At 40.8% G+C, this 24,905-nt stretch overlaps 2 protein-coding genes across 5 annotated transcripts in view; one reads left to right on the forward strand and one right to left on the reverse strand.

Annotated features, from left to right (window-relative positions):
• The window catches only part of RTN3 (reticulon 3), a 49,825-nt gene extending 44,424 nt beyond the window's left edge, over window positions 1-5,401 (reverse strand). The window contains exon 1 of one of the 3 annotated variants that reach the window (XM_017655096.3): window positions 5,067-5,401. In XM_017655096.3, coding sequence (XP_017510585.2) covers window positions 5,067-5,202 — 136 coding nt within the window. In that variant the 5' untranslated portion in view covers window positions 5,203-5,401. The remainder of the gene's footprint in view (window positions 1-5,066) is intronic. The other 2 variants (XM_073217622.1, XM_017655098.3) reach the window with 2 other exon arrangements.
• Window positions 5,402-11,808: 6,407 nt separating this feature from the next.
• ATL3 (atlastin GTPase 3) overlaps window positions 11,809-24,905 on the forward strand; it is a 36,544-nt gene continuing 23,447 nt past the window's right edge. The window contains exons 1-3 of one of the 2 annotated variants that reach the window (XM_017655100.3): window positions 11,809-12,300; window positions 21,547-21,761; window positions 21,897-22,040. In XM_017655100.3, the coding sequence (XP_017510589.2) occupies window positions 12,255-12,300; window positions 21,547-21,761; window positions 21,897-22,040 (405 nt within the window). In that variant the 5' untranslated portion in view covers window positions 11,809-12,254. Of the gene's footprint in view, window positions 12,301-12,392; window positions 12,521-21,546; window positions 21,762-21,896; window positions 22,041-24,905 lie in introns of those variants that run through there. The other variant, XM_073217623.1, reaches the window with a different exon arrangement.

The raw sequence follows: 24,905 nt of genomic DNA on the forward strand, positions 1-24,905 counted from the left end.
AAAGCTGTTGATAGGGCATTTAAGATGAGGACTGAGAAGTGATCACTGGATTTAACAATGTGGAAAATAACTGGTGAACTTGACAAAAGTAGTCTCTGGAAAACAGCAGAGCAAAAAGGTACCTGGCTTAGGAACCATGGGCCAGAAATTAAGGCTTTTTAGGGTTTTTAAATTAAACTGGTAACTGAATTCAAGAGGATGACTCAATCATTTTTATCACATTATTTCAAATTTAAAGAAAGGCAGTGTGTAAATTTGAAAGAGAACAGAAATTGGGCCTTCAATTCCTTCGTTTTATCCTACCCTCAACTTCACTGCCACAAACCTTTGGGTATATCACTTAATCTCTCTGAGCCTGATTCCTCATCTGTAAAATGAGGTTTATATCACTACCTACCACACAGATAAACGTGTTACAAGTCTGTCTCCTACTGAATATAACCTCTAGAGGGATGCTCTATGTTTTATTTGCCTTCCTCTCTCTCACAGCACCTAACAAAGAGTTTAAATGTATGCTCAAACATTTGCTGAATTAAATCAGCATATGGGCACAACTTAAACCATAAAGAGATACACAAATGTAAGATATAAAAAAATCAAAGATTTCTAGGTCCTGATGTAAAATGAAGACAATGCTCACCACTGAAATGCTTACAGGTAACAGGACAAAAGGGGCTCTGTATTAGGTTTGCTAAAAAGGTTTTCCAGAATATCCTTTAATATATTCTCAAGGGCAAGCTGCCAATGAGGAACATGTCAAAAAGTTTACATGTCACCTCCTGGCTGGTTAGGTTATGATGATGTGTTTCCAGGCAGAAGTAATTGAATTGACTGGCAAAAAGGAGTAAGAATATTTCTTTGAAATTTAAAAAGACCATCACAAGAGTAAATGTAAAATAGAAATGCAAATCTCATACATAGAGGGATTCTCTCTGAAACTGCAGTATCACAGAGTAACATGTCTTACGTAAGTCACATACATGTAGTAAAAGACCTCAATGATGCAATCACAAGCAATACCAATTACAGCTAAACTTACTTAGCACACACACCTTTTCCAAAACATCTGTAACATACCCAATGATCCAAAAGAATTCTAGAATAAATGAACAGAATTAAGAGGTAAGCAATTTGCTGGGAAACTTCTGAATGTGTTAATTATATGAACATAATATCAACTTGGTAATTTTTATCCAAAATAACTTTTATGATGAAATCTATTTTTCACAGATCTGTACAGTTTAGGAGGCAGTTATAAATTCATCATTAACAACATGAACTATAAACTAAGTACAAATATGCATAGTTAATAATTTATTTGAAGCCTTTATAATTCTGCTCAGAATTATGAAAACAGTAAATTCTAGGCTTACGGCTAGTCTGGAGAGAAGTGCCTTTCTAAAAGAACAATCTCTTAACACAAAACCAGAAACTTTAACTTTCCCTTTTCTCTTCAAGGACTTCAATTCCTTTACTACCAAGCTTCATTTACAAGTACTTGAAACATACACAGAATTACAGGTCACTCCTTTATCAGGACAAATATATAATTTCCTCATCACAGAGTATAATAAAAACAATAATATTAGTTTTGTTTTGTTTTCAAGCCATCTCTAAAATAATAAAAACATTGATGCTCTTACCAGCAACTTCATAAATAATCCCCTAGAGATTTCAATTTAGGGTTGAAGTACGCCTATTAAATACATGTAGACTGGTTTTTTTTTTTATCGGAGTGGTTAAATTATTTGTGAATTTGACTCTAAGAAGCAGCATTAAAAGAAACCTTTTATTCCTGGAGAATAAAAACCATCCAAGTCAACAGGTGATTGCAAACCATACTGACATTACCATTCTTGCTTTCTCCTGTGCTCTTGCTCCCACTGATAAGAGTTTAATACATCATAATTACATCTATTATGGTCAGAATGCTGCAGAAAATATTTAAGCAAACTGATGTCATGCCAAGCCATCTAGAAACATCTTAACAGACCAACTGAGTGAAAGGCTGACAGCTTGAAGACATTAATGTAAGGAAGGGGTCAGAAGCTGAAACAACTTGACTTTTAGAAAGAAGAAAAAGGTTTAAAGATCTTCCTTTATTATGAGGAAGATTACTGGATTTCTCACTTGTAATTCAGTTGCTATTTGTATTTATGTGCACATAGTTTGTAACAGGCAAACCGATGTATCAAATAGTAGGGATTGTTTTTCAATATAAGTTAGGATTTAAGGGCACAAAGCAAATTTGTTCACATTGCTGAGGCTCTGGATTTGCACCTCACATAATTAATAAAAGAGAATTGAAATCTAAATGTCTTTGAGGGCTCAAGTCTGTGTGTTTATCAACATGCTATACTGCCACTGATAATATGACATGAATACAATACAGGTAATGTCAGTGTTGAAGAGCTGGTCAAATTCCTTTTTATTTAAGAGTTAAGAATGAAAATACAAATTGCATACATTTGACTGACATGTTAGAACAAAGTGTGAAAATGATGCCATAAAGAATACACTAAAAAGAAGTAAGTTTCATGAGTAAGGAACAAATATTTAAAGCAAAACCTTTTATTTAATTTTCCAAACTGTTGTTGCTTTGAGTAATTCCATAACCAGATAGAGGGAATACAGCTTTATTTTGGCAGCATGATTTTCACAGAAATAATAAAGACCTGTCTCTAACAGGTTATAGAATTTCAAAAGCTGTAACCAGTAAACTATTAAAACACTTTTAATGTTCACACAATAGACATGTACCTATACTTGATTCGAATAAAGGCAACCCTCATCCTGAAAAGAACACCAAACATTTAAGTCTCTTTTACCTCAACCTCAAATTATTGCCTTTGAAGTTTTTGGTTTCCTTCAAAGGCAGAAATCTGGGTAGCCAATTCTGGCCCCTGACCAGAGCACATTATACTGCTGGGTGTATCAGTACCTGAGGCACTGAATCAGAGAGTGCCATCCATATTTTCTCTGCTTTTAGGCAGGAACAAATATTTCTGAAATTTGTTACTGGATGGGTCAGTCCAGACAAAATTGTTTCCTGCAGGACCCAATCCCTTACTCTTCTTTTATTCTTTGAAATTCTCTAAAACCAAGAGGAACTTGGTGAAAGAATGTGAAGCTGTAGGTCAGTATCAACACTTGTAGATTTTTAAAGCAACATAGGTTTTTCAGTATAATTTTAAATGAGTTAATTTTGTAATGATACACTTGAATAAAAAACTTCATTTATTTTTCATAGCACGGAAGTTGGAGACATTTCCTCTGAGAGATGTAATTTTGTAATGAGGAAGAGCCTGTGCAATGAAATGATGACTACACTAAAGCACCTTAAACTAAATTTTTTCAAGTCCTGATCTGACAAATGAGAATCTTGCCCCTGGGCCTACCAAAATTGTACTAATGCTTTCTAGACAACATTAATACATATCTGCAATGGATAAGAGTTTAAGATAGAGAATCTACCTAGTTTATTTTTCAAGTGAATCAAAAACTTAAAATCGTTAAAAACAAGAAGGTATGCACAAAAGGGCCAACAACTGGGCAATGACAAGTGATTAAAGCCAAAATACCAAGTTATTGAGTTATTGGGAGACTGCTGTTCATCTGGACTTTTGCCAAGAACACAAAAATTTAGAAGAGAAACGCTGGTGGTTTAAAGGGAGAAAGACTTCTAAATTTGTGCCTGGTTTCTTTATCTGGACAGCTAAACTTGACCTTGCAGAGGCTTCCTCTGATAATGTTTCTACTAAAATGATCATAACCACATTGATAAATCCAGCAGAGTACCAAACCTTTCATGTGGAAATCCACTGTTTGAAAAACACATAGAGAATATATTTAATTTAAAGCTAAGGCCAAAAAATGTATGTTCTTTAGAATAATCATCCCAAGATTCTAGCAAAGCAGAGTAAATAAAGCATTTTAAAACCCATCAAATTCCTTTAGAGTAACCAGAGTGCAAAATTCTGTCTCCCAGGCTTTTTTGCCTTTCCTTTTTGATACAAAGCTTTTTATTCCTTCAAAGACAGTTCCTTTAAGAACCACCACCTGCTCATGGTGCATTTTTTCCTCAAGAAGGCATCTGCACTGCAGATCCTCGACACGAGGGGAGCCTGCCAGCCAGCTCCCACCAGCAGGCAGACGTGTATACAATGGAAACTAAAAGCGGCCTGCAGCTTCCCCCTCCCAAGTCTTTCAGAAATGGGAGAAGGGGGATCAACCAGTCCCTGCTTTGTCTGAATTTTCTCCCCCTCCCCCCTTTCTGAGGTAAACACCCCCTTTTGTTATACTGCGATAATAGCTCACAGAAAGCATGAAAATAAAAATATGTTCATGGCTTGGCATGACTGTATTATCCAGACTATAAGCCACGGATTGCATGTCTCCACCCCTACGCCGCGCCGGGGAAGAGCAGGCTGTGCTGCAGATGCAGCCACGGATCCATCTTGGACCATCAACAGCTCCCTCCCAAATCCCTGACCTCTTCTCATCCTGCCTCCCACCTCGGAGCCTCAGAAAAATCGGGCATTTAGAAAGTCTAGCCACAAAAAATTAAAGGCAAATGAAGACAACACAGAAAACGGCTACAACATTTCCATTAAATTTCCCCATCCTCCCTATGGGCAACCCCTCCCACACAAATACATACATATCTTTGGAAGACTACCATGACGGTACGTCAACACCTGTCGGCAAACCTTTCACCTGCAATGCCACCCTTTCACCACCATCCCCTCAAAGTCGTACCTAATCGTGCCTCCTACAACCAGCCGGCCCCAATCCTCTCAGTCTCTGATCCTCCACCAAACCCCCCGGGGTTCGGGGGACCGCTCTCCCGAACTGCGGCTCTTCCCCACCCGCCCGCTCTCTACAGCGCCTCCCCGCCCCCAACCTGTTTTCCCCGCGCCCCGTTATTTCCTCCCCGCCGGCACGACCCGACGCTCCCTTCCCCCTTAGCCCATTTTCATTTTCCGGCCGCTGCTCCCGGGGGCTGCCTTCCCCCGAGCGCTAGTCCCCCGCCCCGCCCGAGGACGGGGTCCCCCGGCGCGCCTCACCAGCGCAGGAGGAGCCGCAGCTTTTCGCCCCCAGGGCGGAGCAGGCTCCCGGGCTCCCGCCGCCGGGAGCGGAGGGCTCGGCCCCGGAGGACGACGAGGAGACGGACGGAGATTGAGTGGCCGCCGACGGCTCCATGGCAGCGCGAGCAAGGGCGGGAGAGGGGTGACGAGAGATGTGGGGCGGGAGAGAGGGAGGGGAGAGAAGATAACCCGGCAGCCGGCTCTACGAAGCCCCTTCCCTCCTCTTGCTCCGAGGACAGACTAGGACAGACTGACTCGGTCGAGCGCAGCGAGAGGGCGGGAGCGCGAACGCGCAGGCGCACAACGGGCCTTCGGGCGGGCAGCGGAGGCGGGCGGTGGCCGCGTTGAGGCGCCTGGCAACGCAGGACGCAGGCGCAAAAACTATCCCTCAGTGCTCCTGCAGGGAAGGAGGGGCAAAGCTGACTCCACGCAGCGCCCGCGCCAGGGGCCGGGGTGAGCCGCGCCCCTCAGGGGACTAGGCTAGGGGGCGTGGCCAGGGCAAAGCTCCGCCCGCCACGGCGGCCGAAGAGGGGTCGCGGAGCTTACGGTTAGTGTTTCTTCGTAACTCTTTATGTGAACGTTTGGGGTCGGCAGATTATGTGTTTTAACAACGGAAGTCTCTTTTTGCTTGCATTAGCTGGAGAGTATTTTTCCCATGAATTCCAGAGCTTCTGCCTTCTGTTTGATATGTTCCTGCCTGTGACAAATGAAAAGTGAAAACCACAATACTGAGTAGACCCACTCTGCAAGATGCTTTATTAATTTTTCTGGATGTGTCGTAACATCTGATTCACCATGAGGCAGAGATGGCTCAGTCTCCTATTTGGTAGGTGAAGATGCTGTACAGAATGAAAAACTAATACTCATTCTAATCACATTACAATGCAGCCGCAGAACCTGCTTCAGATTCTTATCTCGTTTCTGTTCCCAAAGAGGGGTCAAGCTTGGGTCTTAAGGTTGTCTTTCCCTCCGAATAGGCTATCAGGTAGAGAAGAGATATTTTTGAAGGAAAAAAATGCTGAGCTAAAGTGAAGGGCCAGAAGATAACATCCTGGCTGTGGTTATTTATGGGTGATGGTAAATGAGATATTAAAAAATAAGAATATGGCATAAAATACAAATACTTGAATTTTACTCAGAGCCTAAAAGGGGTCCTTAGCAGAAAATGTATTTGAAAGCAGATATCTAGTTTATACTGGAGTTTGTTCATTTTCTGGCATATCCTCAGTTGGTTTCCAAAATTAAAAGCCTTCTCCCTACATCTGGTCAAAATACTTGAAATGTGCATAGTTCTTTTAAAAAGCGGAATGTAGTCTGTAAATAATAAAAACCAAGGCTGAAGGCCTTGTTATTGCTAAAGCAGCAATCGATGACCTGAAGGGCAATGGCAGGATCAGCAGGTCCTGTAAAGATGCAGTCTCATGAAGGGGGTGGTAGTCAGCCAGGAGGCCACGGAGAGGAAAAGTGATCTGATCAGTGGAAATCTTCTAGAACAAGCAGTGAACTACATCTGCCCTTGACCGTTTTTAAGGTCAGGTAAAGCCCAGACAGGAAAAACACTGGCCATTGCAACGCTCTGAAAAAAAAAGCACACAAGAATATTTCCCAAAATAACTTCATGGCAAACATCTTCCTCTGGCACTTCCAGCATCAGTTGATAATGCAGCAATCTCCATTAGATGACAAAGGGAAATACAAGCCAGTCATTTACCCATTCTGATAAGTGCATACATTAAAAAAATGTATGATTTTAGTTGCTGGATAGGAAATGATGATGGTCCCTAAACCTGATAGTGATTGCTAGGATCTGGAGACCCTGACTAGAAAGGAAGCCTGTTTCCATGATATCTAGAAATAGAGAAAATAAGCTAAAAACCAAGACACTGATGTGGTCTTGGTGGTGTCTTTGGACCCTTCAGATTTTTTATATGAGGCCTTTATGCCAGGTCCAATACCTGAAGCTGCCTTTTCTTCCTGCTTTTGGTACAGTAAAACTCTTGCCGTACAGCAAACTCCCCTGAGACTGACTCTTGCTTGGGGTGTTATTTGTATATATGATTTGTTCCACAAATGTTTACTGATCATCTGCTGTGTGTATGACACTATCCTGGGAAATCTGAAAAAAACCCCAAAGATATGTTTGTCCTGTCTTTAATGAGCTTACAAGCTAGCTGGGGCTCAGAACATGCTCACATAAAGTTAAAAAACACAATTAAATAGTAATCAAAACAACACAAAACTATAATGCTATGATTAGAAGGCAAGGGAATTGTATGAATTTAAGAGGGAATTGAATCACTACAGAGTTGTAGAGGCTTGGGGAAGTTTTATAAAGAAGCACAGTCAGATATGAGTTTGAAGTGTTAAGGAAGTCATTAAAGGCAAGGGAGAAGGGTATGAAGCAAATGCAGGGGCTACTTTTGCTCAAGGACACAGTAAGACCTCCTTCTCAGCAGACCAATCACAAAAAAGGACCTCTTCCTTCCAGCCCAGTCCAAGGTGCACTTCAGTGTTCGGCCTGTGTAGCAGAATAAGGCTTAGATTTGATCCCCTGTTGCCCCTCCCCCTCCACAAACTGCCTTAGTGCAATACAACCATCAGCAGGTGCTGGAGCCTGAGAAGAGTGGCTGTGTGGAAGGTGTTTTGGGTGTGGTTAGCGCAGATTGGGGCTAGAACCCAAGGGTTTGAACTGGGACAAGAGAGAGATAAAATGAGGAAAATATGTTTTGGGCTAGAGTGTGGGGAATCAGTAACATCACACTAAAGAGCTGAGGCGTCCTCTGAAGGCTAATGGGGATTCAGTCAAAGTTTTCAGGAAGGGAAGGGCTCAGATGGGATTTCTAAAGTGCTCACTAGAGAACAGCCCTTTCTTAGTTCTGCTGAGCAGTTTCTACTGCCGAGGCACTGAGCTGGGCCTCTTCTGTGGCCCTGTCCTTACAGGACTGGTATTTACACAGCTAATTTCCTACCTTAGCTTCTAGGCCATCTCATTACCCCATTTTTTCTTGGCTTTTAGAAAAAATTAAATATTTTAATTAAAAATTTTTGAATATATTCACACATCATACATATTTATGTATGTATATATAAGTATGTATGTATATATACTTTAAAATTTTATTCTATCACTCACCTCTCTCCACCTACCAGTCTTCTCCCCTACACACAGGTAACTACTGTTAGGAGCTTTTTTGTGGGAAATGCAAAGGTGATTGTAGCAAATCTACAGTCTCATCCACCTTTTTAACACAATTGAGAGCATGATATACACAGTTAGGTATGATGCTTTCTTAACAGTAAATTCTAGTGATCTTTTCTAGTGTCTTTGAAATGTTAAGACAGCTGCACTGCTGGCTAAAATAATGAAGCAGTGGACAGGTCTTCAACTTTTACTGTTACTATGTTGAGGGCTTGATATTCAGCTTTTTAACACCCAGTGAGTTGGGGTTGACTATTTTCTTTTTATAAACTAGGACACCAAGGCATTACCTCATTTTATACACAAGCAAAGTAAGGTATAGGTATTTAAATGATGCCCAGGGATGCCAGTAGTCCAGTCTGAAAACAGGTGGTAGGAAAGAAGCTGAACTACATTCTGGCACAGTCACTGGGAGTGATAATTATTTACTTGGCTGTTTACCCCATAAGACTGTGAGTCTCTGAAGGACAGGAATATGTCTTATGTGTTGTTGCAGCATTACTTCCTAGCACTGTGCCAGGCACATAACAAATGCCCTATTTTTGGAAAGCTTTGGAACCTGAGTCACAGTGGATGTCACTGCGGAAAACAATTTTGCTATTTTTGTGTTTCATAAAATACTTGAGCATTTTGAGTATTTGTAACTTTGTTTTGTTTTTCCAGAATGAGTATGATGATTACCATTTTTGAGCACTAACTATGCATTGGTCATAATTGCCAAACACATCTCATTGAACCCACAACAACTCTGTGATCTAAGTGTTCAAATCATTTGGCAGATGATGATAAAATGAGTTCAAAGAGGTTAAGTAAGTCACTCAAGTTTGCATAGCTAGTAAGCATCAGAGCCAGAATTCAAAGCCAGGTCAGTTTGACCCCAAAGCCAATGGCCTTAACTATTCAAACATGTCTACATGTAACCTACTTCTGGAAAACCACATGGAAACTTCAGCCTCTGTTCATACCATGTGACTCAATTTCGAGTGAGATGGCTGATGGCTGACTACAATCGGTATATCATCAATATTTAGCATTTTGAATGTCTGCTATTTTGATGACCCTGGGTATCTGAGAAACAACAAAAAAATGTTTCTTGTTTACATGGGTTGTTTCTAAGCTGTGACTAACTAAAGTTTACCTGCAATTTGTACTATGTTGTTCCAAAATGACAAAACTCCTACAAGGTATGGGAAGGCTGATGTACTAACATTGACCTTGATGATGTTATATTGAGATAGCTGTCATGTCAGTATTTGCTGGTCACTTCCTGACAGGGAGGATTTCAGTAGATCTCTATTGGGAGGTCTTAGAATAGGGTATTATGTTCAAAAGCAAGTTAGCATTAAAGGAGCATTAAAGTGAGTGAGTGGTTTTAGGTTTAACATAAATCTTCTTTATTCTTCTATTCAATAAATATTTGAGTTTCAACTATCTGCCTGGCACTGTTTGAGGCACTGGGGATACAGCACTGAAAAAAAAAATGAAAAAAATTCCTGTCTTTGGAACTTACATTTTAGTGGGAAGAGACAAAAACAAAAGTAAAACTTAAGTCAGACGGTAAGAAGTCTTAGAGCGACAGGGAGGGGTAATAGAGAACGCTGGGATGTGTATGCAGTTTAAATTTTTACACTGTGTGTTGCAATTGTGACAAGTCACTTTGGCCTTTGACCCTTCTCTTTCTGAACATGCCACATAATGCCCAGGATTTGTGTCACCTCCTTTAGGTCCTACCTTCTGCACACATCAGTGTGAAATCCCAGTAACCACTTGCACTGATGTTCACATAAGAGTTTCTTGCTGGCCTGAGTTGGTCTAGATCTATACTTTTTTTTTTTTTTTTTGGTATCATTAATCTACAGTTACATGAGGAACATTATGTTTACTAGGCTCCCCCTTTCACCAAGTCCCCCACCCCACACCCCATTACAGTCACTGTCCATCAGCATAGTAAGATGCTGTGGAATCACTACTTGTCTTCTCTGTGTTGCACAGTCCTCCCCGTGCCCCCCCACATTATACATGCTAATCATAATGCCCCCTTTCTTTTTCCCCACCCTTATCCCTCCATTCCCACCCACCCTCCCCAGTCCCTTTCCCTTTGGTAACTGTTAGTCCATTCTTGGGTTCTGTGCTTCTGCTGCTGTTTTGTTCCTTCAGTTTTTTCTGTTCTTATACTCCACATATGAGTGAAATCATTTGGTACTTGTCTTTCTCCACCTGGCTTATTTCATTGAGCGTAATACCCTCTAGCTCCATCCATGTTGTTGCAAATGGTAGGATTTGTTTTCTTCTTATGGCTGAACAATATTCCATTGTGTATATGGACCACATCTTCTTTATCCATTCATCTACTGATGGACACCTAGGTTGCTTCCATGTCTTGGCTATTGTAAATAGTGCTGCTATAAACATAGGGGTGCATCTGTCTTTTTCAAACTGGGCTGCTGTATTCTTAGGGTAAATTCCTAGAAGTGGAATTACTGGGTCAAATGGTATTTCTATCCTGAGCTTTTTGAGGAACCTCCATATTGCTTTCCACAATGGTTGAATAATCTATACTCTTAAATCTAAAGCTTGGAGAAGGATATTCAAATAATCTTGAGAGTTTGGGAAGAAATCAGAAGGGGCAGGGGAAAAGAAATCAAAACAGGACTTGTTTAGGTAGGATTACCTTTACCTCTTAACCTCTGGCCTAATCATTTAGTAAGTAAAAAATAGCTCAAGGGCTTGGCAGGACCTAGAGGTAGCTGGAACGAGGTTCTGGGTTGGTTATAACATTTGAGGCAAAGGCAGAAAAAAGTGGAGTGATCTGTTGTACGAATGAGGAACGGTGATGCCAAGAGGTGGTGACAGTGGTGTTATGGATGCTTTAGCCTCACATAGGATCCACCAACTCCTACCCCCAAGACAACCACCCCTATCCCCAATAAATCCAAAATAACTATTTTAATTGTGGCAACTGACATTTTCCCAATCACATGTAAAGTGTGAATAAAAGCATTTCGGAGAACCCTGTTTTGTATTGATCTTCCTAGTTTAAGTAAGTGTGCTTGCAAAAGCAACAACTTCAAAACAAGCTCCTGTAAACCTGAGGTTTAAAAGACGGCTATGGTTTAGGCTACACAAAGCCGACAGGAGGGGTTTCACTGTAAGTTCTTACATTAGCCCTTAGAGTGATGACGGCTTGGCCAGGGAAGGGAATGGGGTGCAGCCGATGACGGCAGTATAATGAAGTCAACGACCTCTTCTTTTTATGAAGTCAAAATCGTTAAAAACCAGTGACGTTCACGACGTCCACGGTTGAGGCCTCTCTTCGGTCCTTAGGGTAGAGGGTTGCCTACCTATGGTCTCGGCCAGCGTTAAACACCAAAGCCGTCCCCAACGCGGCTGGTAGGAGTTTGAAGCCAGTCATCCCAAGGCTTCCGCAACTACCTTGGTCTCAAGGTTAGGAGCCCCGCGGGGCGCGCGGGGTGGCCCAAGCACCGCCTGTCCCCGCACGACCTGCTGGGAGTCGTAGTCCAGTCGTCGAAGAGCCGCAGCAACGCCCGTCATTCTCTTCCGCTTCCTCCCCGCTCCTGATGAGTGCGCAGAATGGGGACCGCTGGCGAGGACTCAGAGAGCGTGGGACTACAATTCCCAACGGGCCGGTGTCATCAGTGCGCAGCCCCAGGAAGCCAGCGGCGCACGTTGCGCTCCCGCGCACGCGCACACGCGTCCGGTCGTGGCGGGATTCGGCCGCGTGCGCTTTCCCGCTCCGGCCCGCCCTGCGCTCGGTGCGTCTTTGGCAGCTCGTCGGGCTTCGCCGGCTCGCTCTGTGCTTGCTCCCTCGAGGCTCCCCCGTGCCCCTCCTTTTCCCAGTTTCTTCTAGATCCCAGGCCCCGCCCGTTCCCGCCTCCAGGGCCTGGATCGTTCCCGCCCCAGCCCTCCCTCTCTGAGCCCCTGCTGCTCCTGCTGAAGGCGGAGGCTCCATGTTGTCCCCTCAGCGAGCGGTAGCGGCTGCCTTGGGAGGAGCAGGTGAGGCGCCCAATTTCCTCCGGGCTCCGTGTACCCCCGCCTCCTTACCCGCTATAGTGCCGAGGAAACCGCTCGCGCCGTTGCCCCTCCTGGCTCCGTCGCTGGGACCGCGCGCCCCTCGCCGGTGTCCAACGGCCAGCGAATTCGGGGCCGGGCGCAGGCGGCGCCTTTCTGTGCCCCTGGCTGGGAGCGGCCACCTTCGGGGGTCGGGCTCTGCGGGGTAAGGCCGCTGCTGGTTCCCCGGGCTGCCGCTGCCCATCTGTCGCTTCCGCGCGCCCCGGGGGCGGCCCCGAGGGCCGGTGGTCCGGGGGGCAGTGTCCAGAGGGCTCGGCCCCGCGGCCCCCGCCCTGGGCAGTGCCGAGCGCTCCCTGCTGCTGCCCCTCCCCGCCCGGGCGGTAGCAGTCCGGCGGGCAGGAAACCTTGGGCCTTGGGCTCCGGGCGCGCTTACAGGCCGAGGAAGCGAGAGCGGAGGTGCTTTATTGCAAAGCCTTTTAAAAAGCGCTGTAGGTCTGCGAAGTGTCTTAAGAGTTGGAAGCTTTATTTTTATCCTAACGACCTTGAGGGAAGTTGATTTTCAACCCACACTGTCTCCATAAAGTAGATAAAAGAATGTGCCTCAAGTTGGTTTTTAGGAAGTTCTTTTAGTAACTTTGGTACACTATGTTCTTTTGCGCTCCAGAAGACGAAAAAAATAGAAGTATTAAATAAAAACCAAATAAAGGGAATCACCATAAATTTCTGGACACGACTTAATCTGTCATTTTACCAGGCTCTATTCTTGAATGTGTGTGCTGTTGAAATTGCCAGAAGTTTCACTTGCGAAATATAAAGGCAAAAAAAGAAAACATTGTCTGAAGGATCTTTTAATAAATACCCCCAGTCCTTCAAGTTGGATAGAATGTTTTCCGAAAAGGAGAAAAGAACTAATGGACCAAAAACGTAATTTCACATTTTGGCTTGCTTTTGGAGGCACGAAACCTATGCATTTTTAATCCACATCGAGTATTCAGCGTTGCAGAGAGATGAAATTCAAGTTGATGCTTTTTTTCAGCCTGACAAACTAGCTTGTAGTCTAAAATCCCTACTGCTGCTTTAACACCTGTGAAGGAAGAAACACTTGAAGAGGACCTGTACATAGTGAAACATTACACTAGTACAGCACATTGTTAGCCACCGTTACTATTCCATTGGAGTAATCATGACATTAAGAAAAATACCAACAGAGGGTGAATGTGATGATGTGTACTAGCATAATTTTCTTGGTTTTTGCTAAGTAGGACTTGTTTAGAATAGGCTTTTTATTTTTATTTGCTTTTGTTCTCAAGTCATATTTTAATATTCTTTTATCTCCATCAAATAAAAGTATTATGCACCCTGTATTTATGAGGAATTTTTCAGTATTTGTTAAATCCTCATTTTCTAATTTTAAATAATGCGATTTTGCATGCTGTAAATATAATTTTCCTTGGGAGGAAAAATACTTGGGTTGTTCTAGTTAGTGTCTACTAGACTTTTTGTTTTTTTTTAAATTGAAGTATAGTTGATCTACTATATTGGTTTCAAGTATATAACAGTAATTCAACAGTTATATACATTATTAAATCCTTACCCCAATATAGAAAGATGTTGCAGAAAATAACCACGGGGTTTTTAAAACCTGCCAAAATTCACTCACAGATTCCTATTTGATTCAATGAGAATTGAGCAACAGTTAAAAAAAATAAAAAACAAAACCCAAGTAATTCTTTTGTCATACTACTATGTCATTAAATTTCCTTGTAGGTGGTTGTTTACCTCAGATTATTACTTTATAGGAAGTATAATTTGTAATATCTATTTGTATTGAGAAGTTGATGCTCTTGTGCAAATTTCTTAAAAATATGCTTTCTTTGGCATGTACTTTGTTTGAACATGTTAGATATATTTCACAGCTAAAGTATATTACAAATTAGGAAATAGGTGTACTGATACAGTAGTCAAATGAGCGAAGGAGTAGATGAACTCTTTATGCTTTGAAATGATAAGGAATCAAGTCAAATATTTCCTATTAAAGCCTTCTCCAATTGGAACATAGATAATTAAAACCTTCAGATAGCCATCTCGATTTTGGTGATGGTCTCAATTTCAGGGAAGAGTCAAATAAGATGAATATTGAATTCATTGGTTTGTTTTTTCCTGTAGTGTAGCCTGGCTGAATTTGAAAATTCAGCCTGCAATCTGCATTTCTGAATCTTCAATACTGTTTAGTCATGATTGAACTTCCTAACTCCACGAAGCACTGCAAAATTCTTAATTGACAAAAGAAGTGGTTTTGTTCAGCTTTCTGTATTAGAGTAAAAAGATTTTCTACAATAGATGGATTGAAAAAAAGCTTCCCCTTTTTAAATTAGAATGTAAGTTTTTCCCAATATTCTTTTTAGTTGGGTTTAAGTAGTATTTTCACAGAAACCACCTTAGAAATACGTATATCTACCAGTATATTTACCTCCTTAAGACAAAATAGAGTATATAAAAGCACTCCCTCTCCACCATCACCAAAAAGGAGCCACACCCAGCAGTTAGAGTTGTCTGAGGGTTTAGTGTAACCCTTGCATATGATGTGTTTTCTCTGGCCTGGTCTGTAAATTGGGAACTTTAAGGCCTGCCAGTAAGAACAAGGCAAAAAAATGGTCCGCTTCTGTTTTTGGGTGTGTTGCTCTTGCCCTGTAGAGAATGTGGTATTTCAAAAGGAGAGTGGAAAACTCAGGTCATAACTTTACCCTGAGTCATGCACTCAGTGAAATGTTTCCATAACTATTTAATTTGCTTTTCAGAACTCTGGACAATAAAGATGAACACTGAGGCTGGCTCTACCCCAGTAGTTCTTAACTCAGAGTGATTTTGCTCTGGTGGGACTTGTAGCAATACCTAGAGACATCTTTGGTCTTGCAGTCTTGGGAGAGTGCTACTGGCATCTAGTGGGTAGAGGCCAGGCTGCTAAATATTCTTCATTGAATCAGATAGCTCCCCACGACAAAGAGCTGTCCAGCCCTAAATATCAGTAGTGCTGAGGTTGAGAAACCCTCGTCAGCTCTGTCAGATTGATTAAATTCTGTATGAATTTGTCTGAAATAGCAGTTGTAACTGCTTCCATTACCTAGTTTCATTGAATGCATCACTGTTCAGATAGTCTTCTCAAGTACTGGAGAAACAGTTACAGTTTTTTCCCCATATAACTTATTTCTTAGAACTTATTTTCCATAGAACTCAAAGAGCCAATTATGATTAAGTAGTCTCATCTACTTATTTGAGAAACTATGCAGCTACTTAAAAAACATTAATTTCTCCTGTTAGTCTTTGTCATTTTAATGCAAAGCTATTCTATTGAACGCAAGTGTTACAGAGATATTTGACCAGGCACATTTAAACCTATTGGCTAGTCTAGATTAAGGTGTGTTGTACCAAAAGTAAGCCAGTATTTTAAAAGTAATTAGAAAAGATGTTGTACCTTCCACATAAACTGTTAGGGTACTTTTTAGTTATCCAAATATTTTGAACATTTTCTACATACTTGAAATGATGGCTGATACAGTATTGCCATGAGGTATTTATAGCAATCATCAGAATTGGCAGTATGACACAGTATTTCTACCACTTGCCCTTTTTTTTTTAAACATAGGTTTTAAGTTCACTTACATGTATGTGGATGACAGATGTGACTATGGTCAGGGCATATCTTTGTATGTGTATAAAAATGTGTTACTAATATACATGAATGTAATGTAGCATTAATTCCTTATATAAGTGAACATTAACTTCAAATAAGTGAGCATTACTCTTGTCTCAGAGTGCATATCTGGAACGTGGAAAATAATTACTTTGCTAAAGGGAGAAGGCATATAAGGTTGCCACTTTAGTACCATCTCTAGAGGTTAACTCCCCAGAATTTTAAGGTTCCTGAGAAGTGAGAGTAATTTCACTGCAATTAGGAGGAACTCTTCCCCCCTGTGCAAAAAAAGCCCCCCAAAACAAAACCCCAAACCCCAAAACCATTTGTGTGGGTCTTTACTGAGCAAGTTGATTAAATGTTATTGTCATAAATTTTGATCTGTTCTTTGGCTAGGACTATATAATTTAAATTAAGAGAGTGAATAGGTTACCTGTAAGTTTGGCCAATTTAGATATCCAGGTAATTTTCTATTTAAGAGTCATTGCATTTTAGAGCTAGAAAATATTTTCACTTAACTGCCTGAGTTTGTAGAGGAAACTGAGACACAGAGAAGTAAGTAAAATGGTTTACTCATGCTGTTAGTGCAAAACTGGGTCCAGAATCCTGGTTTTTACTGATTGTTAGGAACACCTTTCTCTTAAATTGCCTCACTAGAATAGTAACCTTTGCCAAAATAGGAGCTTAAGTCATGGAAAGAGAGGAAATGATAGATTTGGTGGTATATTGTATGTAGGAAGATAAGAGTCAGGATGGATGTGGAGGCTGAAAGGTGGGACTTGAGAGGTGGAGTAACTGAAGGTTCATTTTGACACTAAATGTAGACTTGTAAAATTTTAGTACTTGGAAGGGTTGCTAGAGGTTAAGTCTTGACTTGATTCAGTTTTACTGTTGAGACTGAGGACTAGACACACCCCGAATCACACAGGTTGGTAGTGGTAGAACTGGAACAGGAACTTGTCTCCTGACTCTTATGCCCACATATTTCCACATACTACTCCCAAGAGTGAGGCGACAGTGGAATATACAGATGAATCTATTCCTTAGGCAGTTGTGTATTTGGACCCGAATGTGGTTGCATCACTGCAATAGAGGGTAGAGTCAAATTATAATGAGGAACTCATTGAAGGAGTGAGCAAGGTCTGCAAACTCCTGCAGCAGACCATTGGCACCTATGATAGGAGGCTGGAAAGAAGAAAAAGAACTGTTGAAAGGAGGTGATAAAGAGACTAGAAGAGAACTAGAAATGTGCACTGTCACTGTGTCCATAGGTTTTAAGAAGTGTTAGAAGTTGGTGGCAGTTGTGTTTTGTCACAGAGTGGTTGAATGAGAATCTGCTAAGGGCCATTGGATTTGGCAAGAGAGGTCATTGATAAACTAGAGTATAGCTTCAACAGATTGAAAGTCAGGTTGCAAGTGGGTAAGACGTGAATGGGTAGACCAGTAGGTGAAGACATACCTTCAAGGAGTTTGACTGAAAGCAAACTTGGGGTGAGAGAAGAAACTGATTTTTATTGAGGTGCTTTACATGTAGTACTGCGTATATAGTGTTGTTTACAATACTAGGAGACTGTCATTGTTCCTGTGTTAAATGCTGGGGCCGAAAGTGGCAGTTTCCCTGTTCCCCAGAAGTGCTCAATCTTGGTGATAAATCATACTTACAATATGGTAATATTGTAATGACTGGAATAATAGTATACATAAGGTTTTAGTGGAAATGGGAAAGTGGGCTCACTTTATAGAGTCTCTGATATGTGTCACACACTGCTTTGAGATAGTTTGTTAGATTTATAAATCTGTACATTTATAGTTAGAGCTTCAAGTGGTTAGAAATTTATCCATAGTCACGTTGTGACAAAGTGGTGTTTATTCCTCAAATATTGGATATCTGCCTTGTGTGGGCACTATTCTGGGATCTTGGGGGATATAACATTGAAAAAAAAAGAAAAAAAATCCTGTCCTCATAGAGCTTACATTTTAGATGGGGAGGAAGTAAGGACTTTTAAGCCCTGCCCTGTCTTGATCCCAGATCCTGTATTTTTAGTATACCATGTAAAATGATGAACTCTGAGAAGACTGGGGGTCGGTGGGGATCAGACAAAGGGAGGATGAAGGCAGGTGTTGAAGGTGAGCAAGGGTTTACCTGGAGTCAAGGGGGAAGAAGCATTTCAGGTGGGAACAAATGGCTGAACAGGTCATACGTTTGAAATTTGGAATCAAGACGGGACAGGACCTGCGTACTAAATTTCTCCCAGTAGAAAGACCAATGAAAGTAAATTTGCCTGACAGGGTGAGGAAAGTAAGGAATTAGAGGAACTAAGGCTGAGGGGAGAGCGGTGAAAGGCTTTGACTCACAGGATGGAGATTTTAGCTTTGAGTTGTCGATCCATAAAATGTTTTTGATAGCCTTGTATGTAGTTGCTGGCATGGTATGTTTATGTACTGTAATGAAGGATTTTGGCCCTAAGGGGTGAGGTGACATCATCAAAGCAACACTTGGGGATGGGAGGCTGACTTGGATCGACCTAACAGGCAAGAAAGGTTGGAAGGTGGAATGGCCTAAGGACGAAGGCCCAAAGATTTTGATTAAGGGATCTAAGGATTGGGAAGTCTGAGATAAGTGGACAAATCAGCAATGGACATTTACTTGACCTCTGGAAAGGAGTGAGTAGAAATAAAGTTTTTGTGTGGAAGATGAGGGGTAAAGATAGGTTAATAATAAGCAGATCTGTCTAAGTTGAATTATTAGGTGTGTAGTTAAAAATAATTTGCCCTCACACAGAAGCAAACAAAAGGAACAAGATCTCTCTTAGTCCGATGGGCCCAATACACTGTTCTGAAGAGAAATGCAAGGTCACCAGTTCTCCCAACTGAGCATAGCCCGGCTCTCTTCCTCTTCAATGTGTCACAGGCAGAAAGAGAGGAAGACGAGGGAAGGCTGTGTCATCTTTTTTTAAAACCGTCCTTCCTGGTCTTCAGCATCTCTCAGAGTGCAGCTAATTGTGCACAATGCATGCATGTCTGTCTTGGCCTTACCTCTCTTATTCCATCTTGTCTGAAGCCCATGTAACCTCACCTTCCACACCTGTTGCTCTGACAGCACCACATCCTTCAGGTCATAGCCTTTAGCTATTTTATAGTACATATCATTCATTCCCTTTACAGTTGTTCATGTGTGCCTGCTATGTGTCAGTACATTCACATTGCTCAGTAAACCAATAGTGAAATAGGTGGAAATGAAAGAGCCAGAATCATGAACTTTACTGTGAAGTCCTTGGGGGTCTGTGGTGTTGGTTATTGGGTTCGGCTGTATCTGATAAAGCCTTCAAAGAAAGGACTTAAGCAAAGTAGACATTTGTTTTTCGTGCACATAAAAGTGAGCCAGACATGGCAGATCTCGGCTCTACCTCTCTTATTGCTCCAATGTTCCTAGGCTGTTGCCCTCATAGGCCTGGTCCAGGATGACTTGCTCCCACGTTTACATCCAACTGTCAGGAAGGGGGAAAATGTGTGACCTGAAAGTTGCTGTGTCATTACCAGTCAGAACTTAGTCACTTGGTGATACCCTGGCTATAAGGTCGGGTTGGAAATGGGCTTCTTTTGGGCAGTTATGCCCAGCTAAAAGTCTATTACTATAGCGGGAGGGGAAAACGAATATTGCGGAGCAGCCAGTCATCCCGGGGACTTTGGTACTGCACAGTACTTAGCCCTGTGGCTTATCCATAAGGTCTGACAAAATTATTTTCATTGGTTCTTTATCTGAAAGAATGAAGGTCCTGGGTTCACCTGCTGTTGTGGCAATAAGATGAACCTTAAGAGGTTATTTGCAGAAATGTTAACTTTTTATCTAGGCAGTAAATGGGAAAGAAAGTATTAGTACACATCTATTACAATGATAACATGACTTTTAATCTATATTTATAACTTGTTTTTCAACAGTCTGCAAAAAACTAAGAAGTGGCAAGACTCCTTTTGTTGCTGTCTGATACTGTGCATATTAAAAGAGAGGCGTAATTCCTGTAGTTTAAGGGGTAGAGGCAGACAGTCAGGCTGTTCTGTTGACTTTGCTGTGATCATGCAGCCTTCAACGCTTCCCTGGGACAGCAAGCTTCCCTGGGACAGCAAGCTTCCCTGGGACAGCAAGCACTTGCAGGGAAGAGCAATTGGGGACAGCAGTTTGGGGACCATACTTGTGATTTTGGCCATATCTGCCTGCCTGAACTATACTTAATATTTGTCCTTCAATTACTTTAAATTGATTTCTTAAAACAGCCTCCTTCTAAGCAGTAATCCATTCAGATGTGTTTTTTGTCCTAATATACGTTGAAACACATAATTATTAAAATGAAAAAATGTCCTTTTAACTAACAGAAAACATCTCCTTTAATACCAGTGGTGTGTACTCACACTTAGGGAAATAGTGCTTTGCTTCATTCCCTAGGCTCCACTGGCAGTTTTTTGTAAACTTTACATAAATCCATAGCTACTAAGTGGCTCTGAATTTCAAAGAATTAATATCTTTATACTTTCAGCTCTGGTAGGGAAACTAGTTAGTGCTTAGTTTTGAGCTAAAGAATTAATTGCCTCTTAAGCTTTGACTAGATTGTTAAGAGTACTGTACAAATCATAGCAGCCCAAAGATCTCTTTAAGCTTTTCACCAGAACATGTTGGGCGAGATGCTTAACTTTTGTAAGGCTTAGTTTCCTTTTTTTTAAATGGGGCAATATTTTCACCTCATAGGGTTGTTCTGAGGATTAAATAAAATGTGTATAAAAGGCTTGGCTGTGCATGCACCTTTTCCACTGTTGATGGACATCTGTGTTGTTTCCAGTTTTGGACTATTTTGAATAAAGCTTGAATATTCTTGTGGGGTTTTTTTGGTGGACATAAGCATTTATTTCTCTTAGGTGTATACCTAGGAGTAGAATTGCTGGACCATAGGTGTGTTTGGTTTTAGAATACACTGCCAAGGTTTTCCCCAAGTAGTTGTATTCCCATCAGTTGTACCTTGTCTTCTCCCATAGTTGATATTGTCAGCCTTAGCTGACAGATCTTAGCTGTTCTGATGGGGAGGTAGTGGCATTATGGTTTAAATTATGTTTTAAATTTACATGTCTTTGATAAGTAATATTATGGAAGCACCTTTTCATATTATTGACCATTTGGATATCCTTTTTTTAATAAAATTCCTGTTCACAGTCTTTTGCTGGCTACTCTTTTAAAAATTGGAATATTTGTCTTTTTCTTGTGGATTTCTATATTGATTCTGTAATGAGACCTTTGGATATACGTATTGTGAGTATTTTCTCACAATACCTATATTGTGAGAAAGATATAGCCCATGGCTTGCATCTTTACTCTCTTAATGGTGTCTTCTTTTAATGAACAAAAATTCTTATTTTTTATTGAAATCTAATTTGTCATGTTTTTCTTTCATGCTCAGAGCTTTTGTGCCCTGTTTAAGAAATTTTCTATCTTCCTATGTTCAAAAATACATTAAAAAATACGTGAACCTAATTTTTTCTCTACAACAATATAGGTGATACCATGGAGAGTGGAAAGCCTGGTCCAGTACAGGTTGTTTTGGTTCAGAAAGACCAACATTCTTTTGAGCTAGAAGAGAAAGCTTTGGCCAGCATCCTCTTGCAGGACCGCATCCGAGACCTTGATGTAGTGGTGGTGTCAGTGGCTGGTGCCTTCCGAAAGGGCAAGTCCTTCCTTCTTGACTTTATGCTACGATACTTATATTTCCAGGTAAGATAGAATTACTTCAGATTAGAAAATGAGATTTTTATGTCCAAAAAAGCAAAGTAATCTCATGGATTATCCTTGATGTGTAAAGTTACTCAAAAGTTAAGGTCTAATGGACATTGTTTGTTTCTCCTCTAGAAGGAAGGTGGCCATTCAAACTGGTTGGGTGACCCGGAAGAACCATTAACAGGATTTTCATGGAGAGGGGGCTCTGACCCAGAAACCACTGGGATTCAGATCTGGAGTGAAGTTTTCACTGTGGAGAAGCCAGGTGGGAAGAAGGTAAGGAAGAAAAAGGTTACAGATTAACAAACAAAGCAAAATGAGAACTTTATTGTATAACTGATATTCCAATTAAAATTATTTTTATCAAGATGATATAAGTCCATGGTTTAAAAATAATGTATGAATATAGTTTAACAGGTCAAATGGTAACATAAGACTTTTAATCAAAAGAGCTGTCTAGTACCCTATTCCTCCTGCTGCTCAGTTTTACTTCCCAGAAGCTAATGATTGCAACTCTTTTAGATGTTACTTCTGTTCCTTACTTTCCTACTTCTGTGTGGGTGACATAGACCTGGGTGCCTTTGTTTTGGTAGCTGAGCATAGAAAGGGCCCTAGGGGGGTCTCCCAGTTCAGATGGTGAGCATTCAGTCCCCCTAGCTATCAATATAATATGGAATGAATGCCATACTAATAAGCAGTTCCTTAGAAGTTAACCAAATAAAAGTTTAGCATGATTGTCTTATTTTTTTTTTAATATACTTGGTGAGATTTTAGTTTAGAACCTACCTGGTGTAAGAAGTAGATAACTCATTTTACTTTTTAATTAAAAGCAACATTATTAAACCCTTTGAACTGTTATGTAGTAATCATATGAGTAGATCATTTTATTTACTAATTTCCCTACTGGGCATTAAGGTTGTTTACTTTTTTTCCTCTTTATAATATTTGCTACAGTGAACAACCTGATAAATGTCTCCTTGAATAAGTATGCAAGTGTAAGTGTGTTTCCAGGCCCCAGTTTTTTTAACTGTGTTCATAACCCATTAAGGGTAGAGAAATCAATTTATTGGCTTGTGACCAGTATTTAAAAAAGAAAGAATTAGAACAGTGTAGGAAATATCAGAGTGCAGTACATAAACAAATTTAGTTTTAGCTGTAGGTATGTATTTGGTCATGATGTAAAATATATTTCTTACTGTGGGTTCCAGTCAAAAACATTAGAAAACCACCCAGAAGTGGAATTGCTGGGTCTGAGAATGCCCATTTCTCCCTTTATTAGCTACTGCCAGATTGTTCTTGAAAGTGGTTATGGCGTTTCACCGTTCTGCTGTGGCATGTAAGAATGCCAAATATCCAGAACTTTATCTAAGTGTACATATGATTCCTTTTCCTCAAGAGCCTCTCTTTGATGTTTCCCCTTGTCTCCTCTAGTCTCATTTTTCTAGTTAGCAAATACATGTCATGATTAGCTCTTTTTCATTGAGGTATAATTCACATCAAGGTAAAGTTCAGCCTTTAAAAGCATATAATTTAGCAGTCTTCCTTATACTCACAAGCCTGGGCAAGTATCATCCCCATCTAACCCAGAACATTTCATCCCCCTGTAAGAAACCCACTACTCAATTGGCACTTGTTACCCATCGCCCTTCCTACCGCCCCCTGGCCACTGCTGACCTCCTTTCCTTCTCCACATATTAGTTTGCCATTTCATACAAATGGGGTCCTCTAATATGTGGTCCTTGTGTCTGGCCTCCCCCACCCTGCCCAGTGCCCTCAAGGCCCACCCCTGATGTAGTATGCATCAGTACTTCATTCTTTTCCATATGAGTGAAAAATGTTCCATTGTTTGAATATGCCACATTTTGCTTATTCATTCATCAGTTGAAGGACAATTGAATTATTTCCACTTTTTGACTATTATGAATAATGTTGCCACTGAGCATTTGTGAACAAGTTTATCTGTAAACATGTATTTTCTTTTTCTTTGTTTTTATTGTGGTTAGAACACTTAACATAGATCTACCCTCTTAAATTTTTAAGTGCACAATATATATTGTTAACTATAGGCACTCTGTTGTACAGCAGATCTCTAGAGCTCTTTGTCTTGCATAGCTGGAACTTTAAACTGCCCCCTCTTCCCAGGCCCTGGCAACCACCATTCTGTGTTTCTCTGAGTTCGGCTATTTTGGATACCTCACATAAGTGGAATAAAGCAGTTTTTGTCCTTCTGTGACTAGCTTACCTCATTTAGCCTAGTATCCTCCAGGTTCATCTGTGCTGTTGCATATGGCAGGATGTCCTTTTTTAAGGCTGAATAGTATCCCATTATATGTATATACCACATTTTCTCTATCCATTCATCAGTCTGTGGACATGTAGTTTGCTTACATATCTTGGCCTATGGGCATAGTGCTGCAGTGAATACAGGAATGCCGGTATCTCCTTGAGATCCCGATCTGAATTCTTTCAGATATACACCCAGAAGTGGGATTGTCAGATCATAAGGTTGTTTTGTTTTTAAGTTTTTGAGGGATCTCCATAGCAGCCATACCATTTTGTATTTCCACCAACAGTGTACAATACTTTTTCAACACTTATCTCTTGTTTTTTTTATAATAGTCATTTTAATAGGTGTGAGATGGTATCTCATTCTAGTTTTAATTTGTATTTTCCTAATGATGAATACCTCTTCTTTTTTTCTTTTTTTTTTCTTTTGGTATCATTAATCTACAATTACATTGATGAGTACCTTTTTATATACCTGTTGGCCATTTGTATTCTTCTTTGGAGAAATGTCTATTCAAGTCCTTTGCCCATTTAAAAATTTTTAATTGGGTTATTTTTATTTTTGTTATTATTTTTGCTACTGATTTGTAGAGTAAGCAAGCATATGTTTTCAGTTCTCCTGGGTATAGACCTAGGAGTGGAGTTTCTGGGTAACATGGCAACTCCATATTTGACATTTTGAAAAACTGCCTAATTGCTCTCCAAAGCAGCTGTACCACCCTACATTTTCACCAGCAATACAGGAGGCTGGAGTCAGCCACATCCTTGCCACACCTGGTAATTGTCATTGTGATTTGAGCCAGCCTAGAGCCAGGCTACTAAGTGTGAAGTGGCGTCTCATTGTGGTTTTGATTT

This window comes from Manis javanica, chromosome 11 (assembly GCF_040802235.1).
Source record: "Manis javanica isolate MJ-LG chromosome 11, MJ_LKY, whole genome shotgun sequence".
In the NCBI taxonomy this organism is placed as follows: domain Eukaryota; kingdom Metazoa; phylum Chordata; class Mammalia; order Pholidota; family Manidae; genus Manis; species Manis javanica.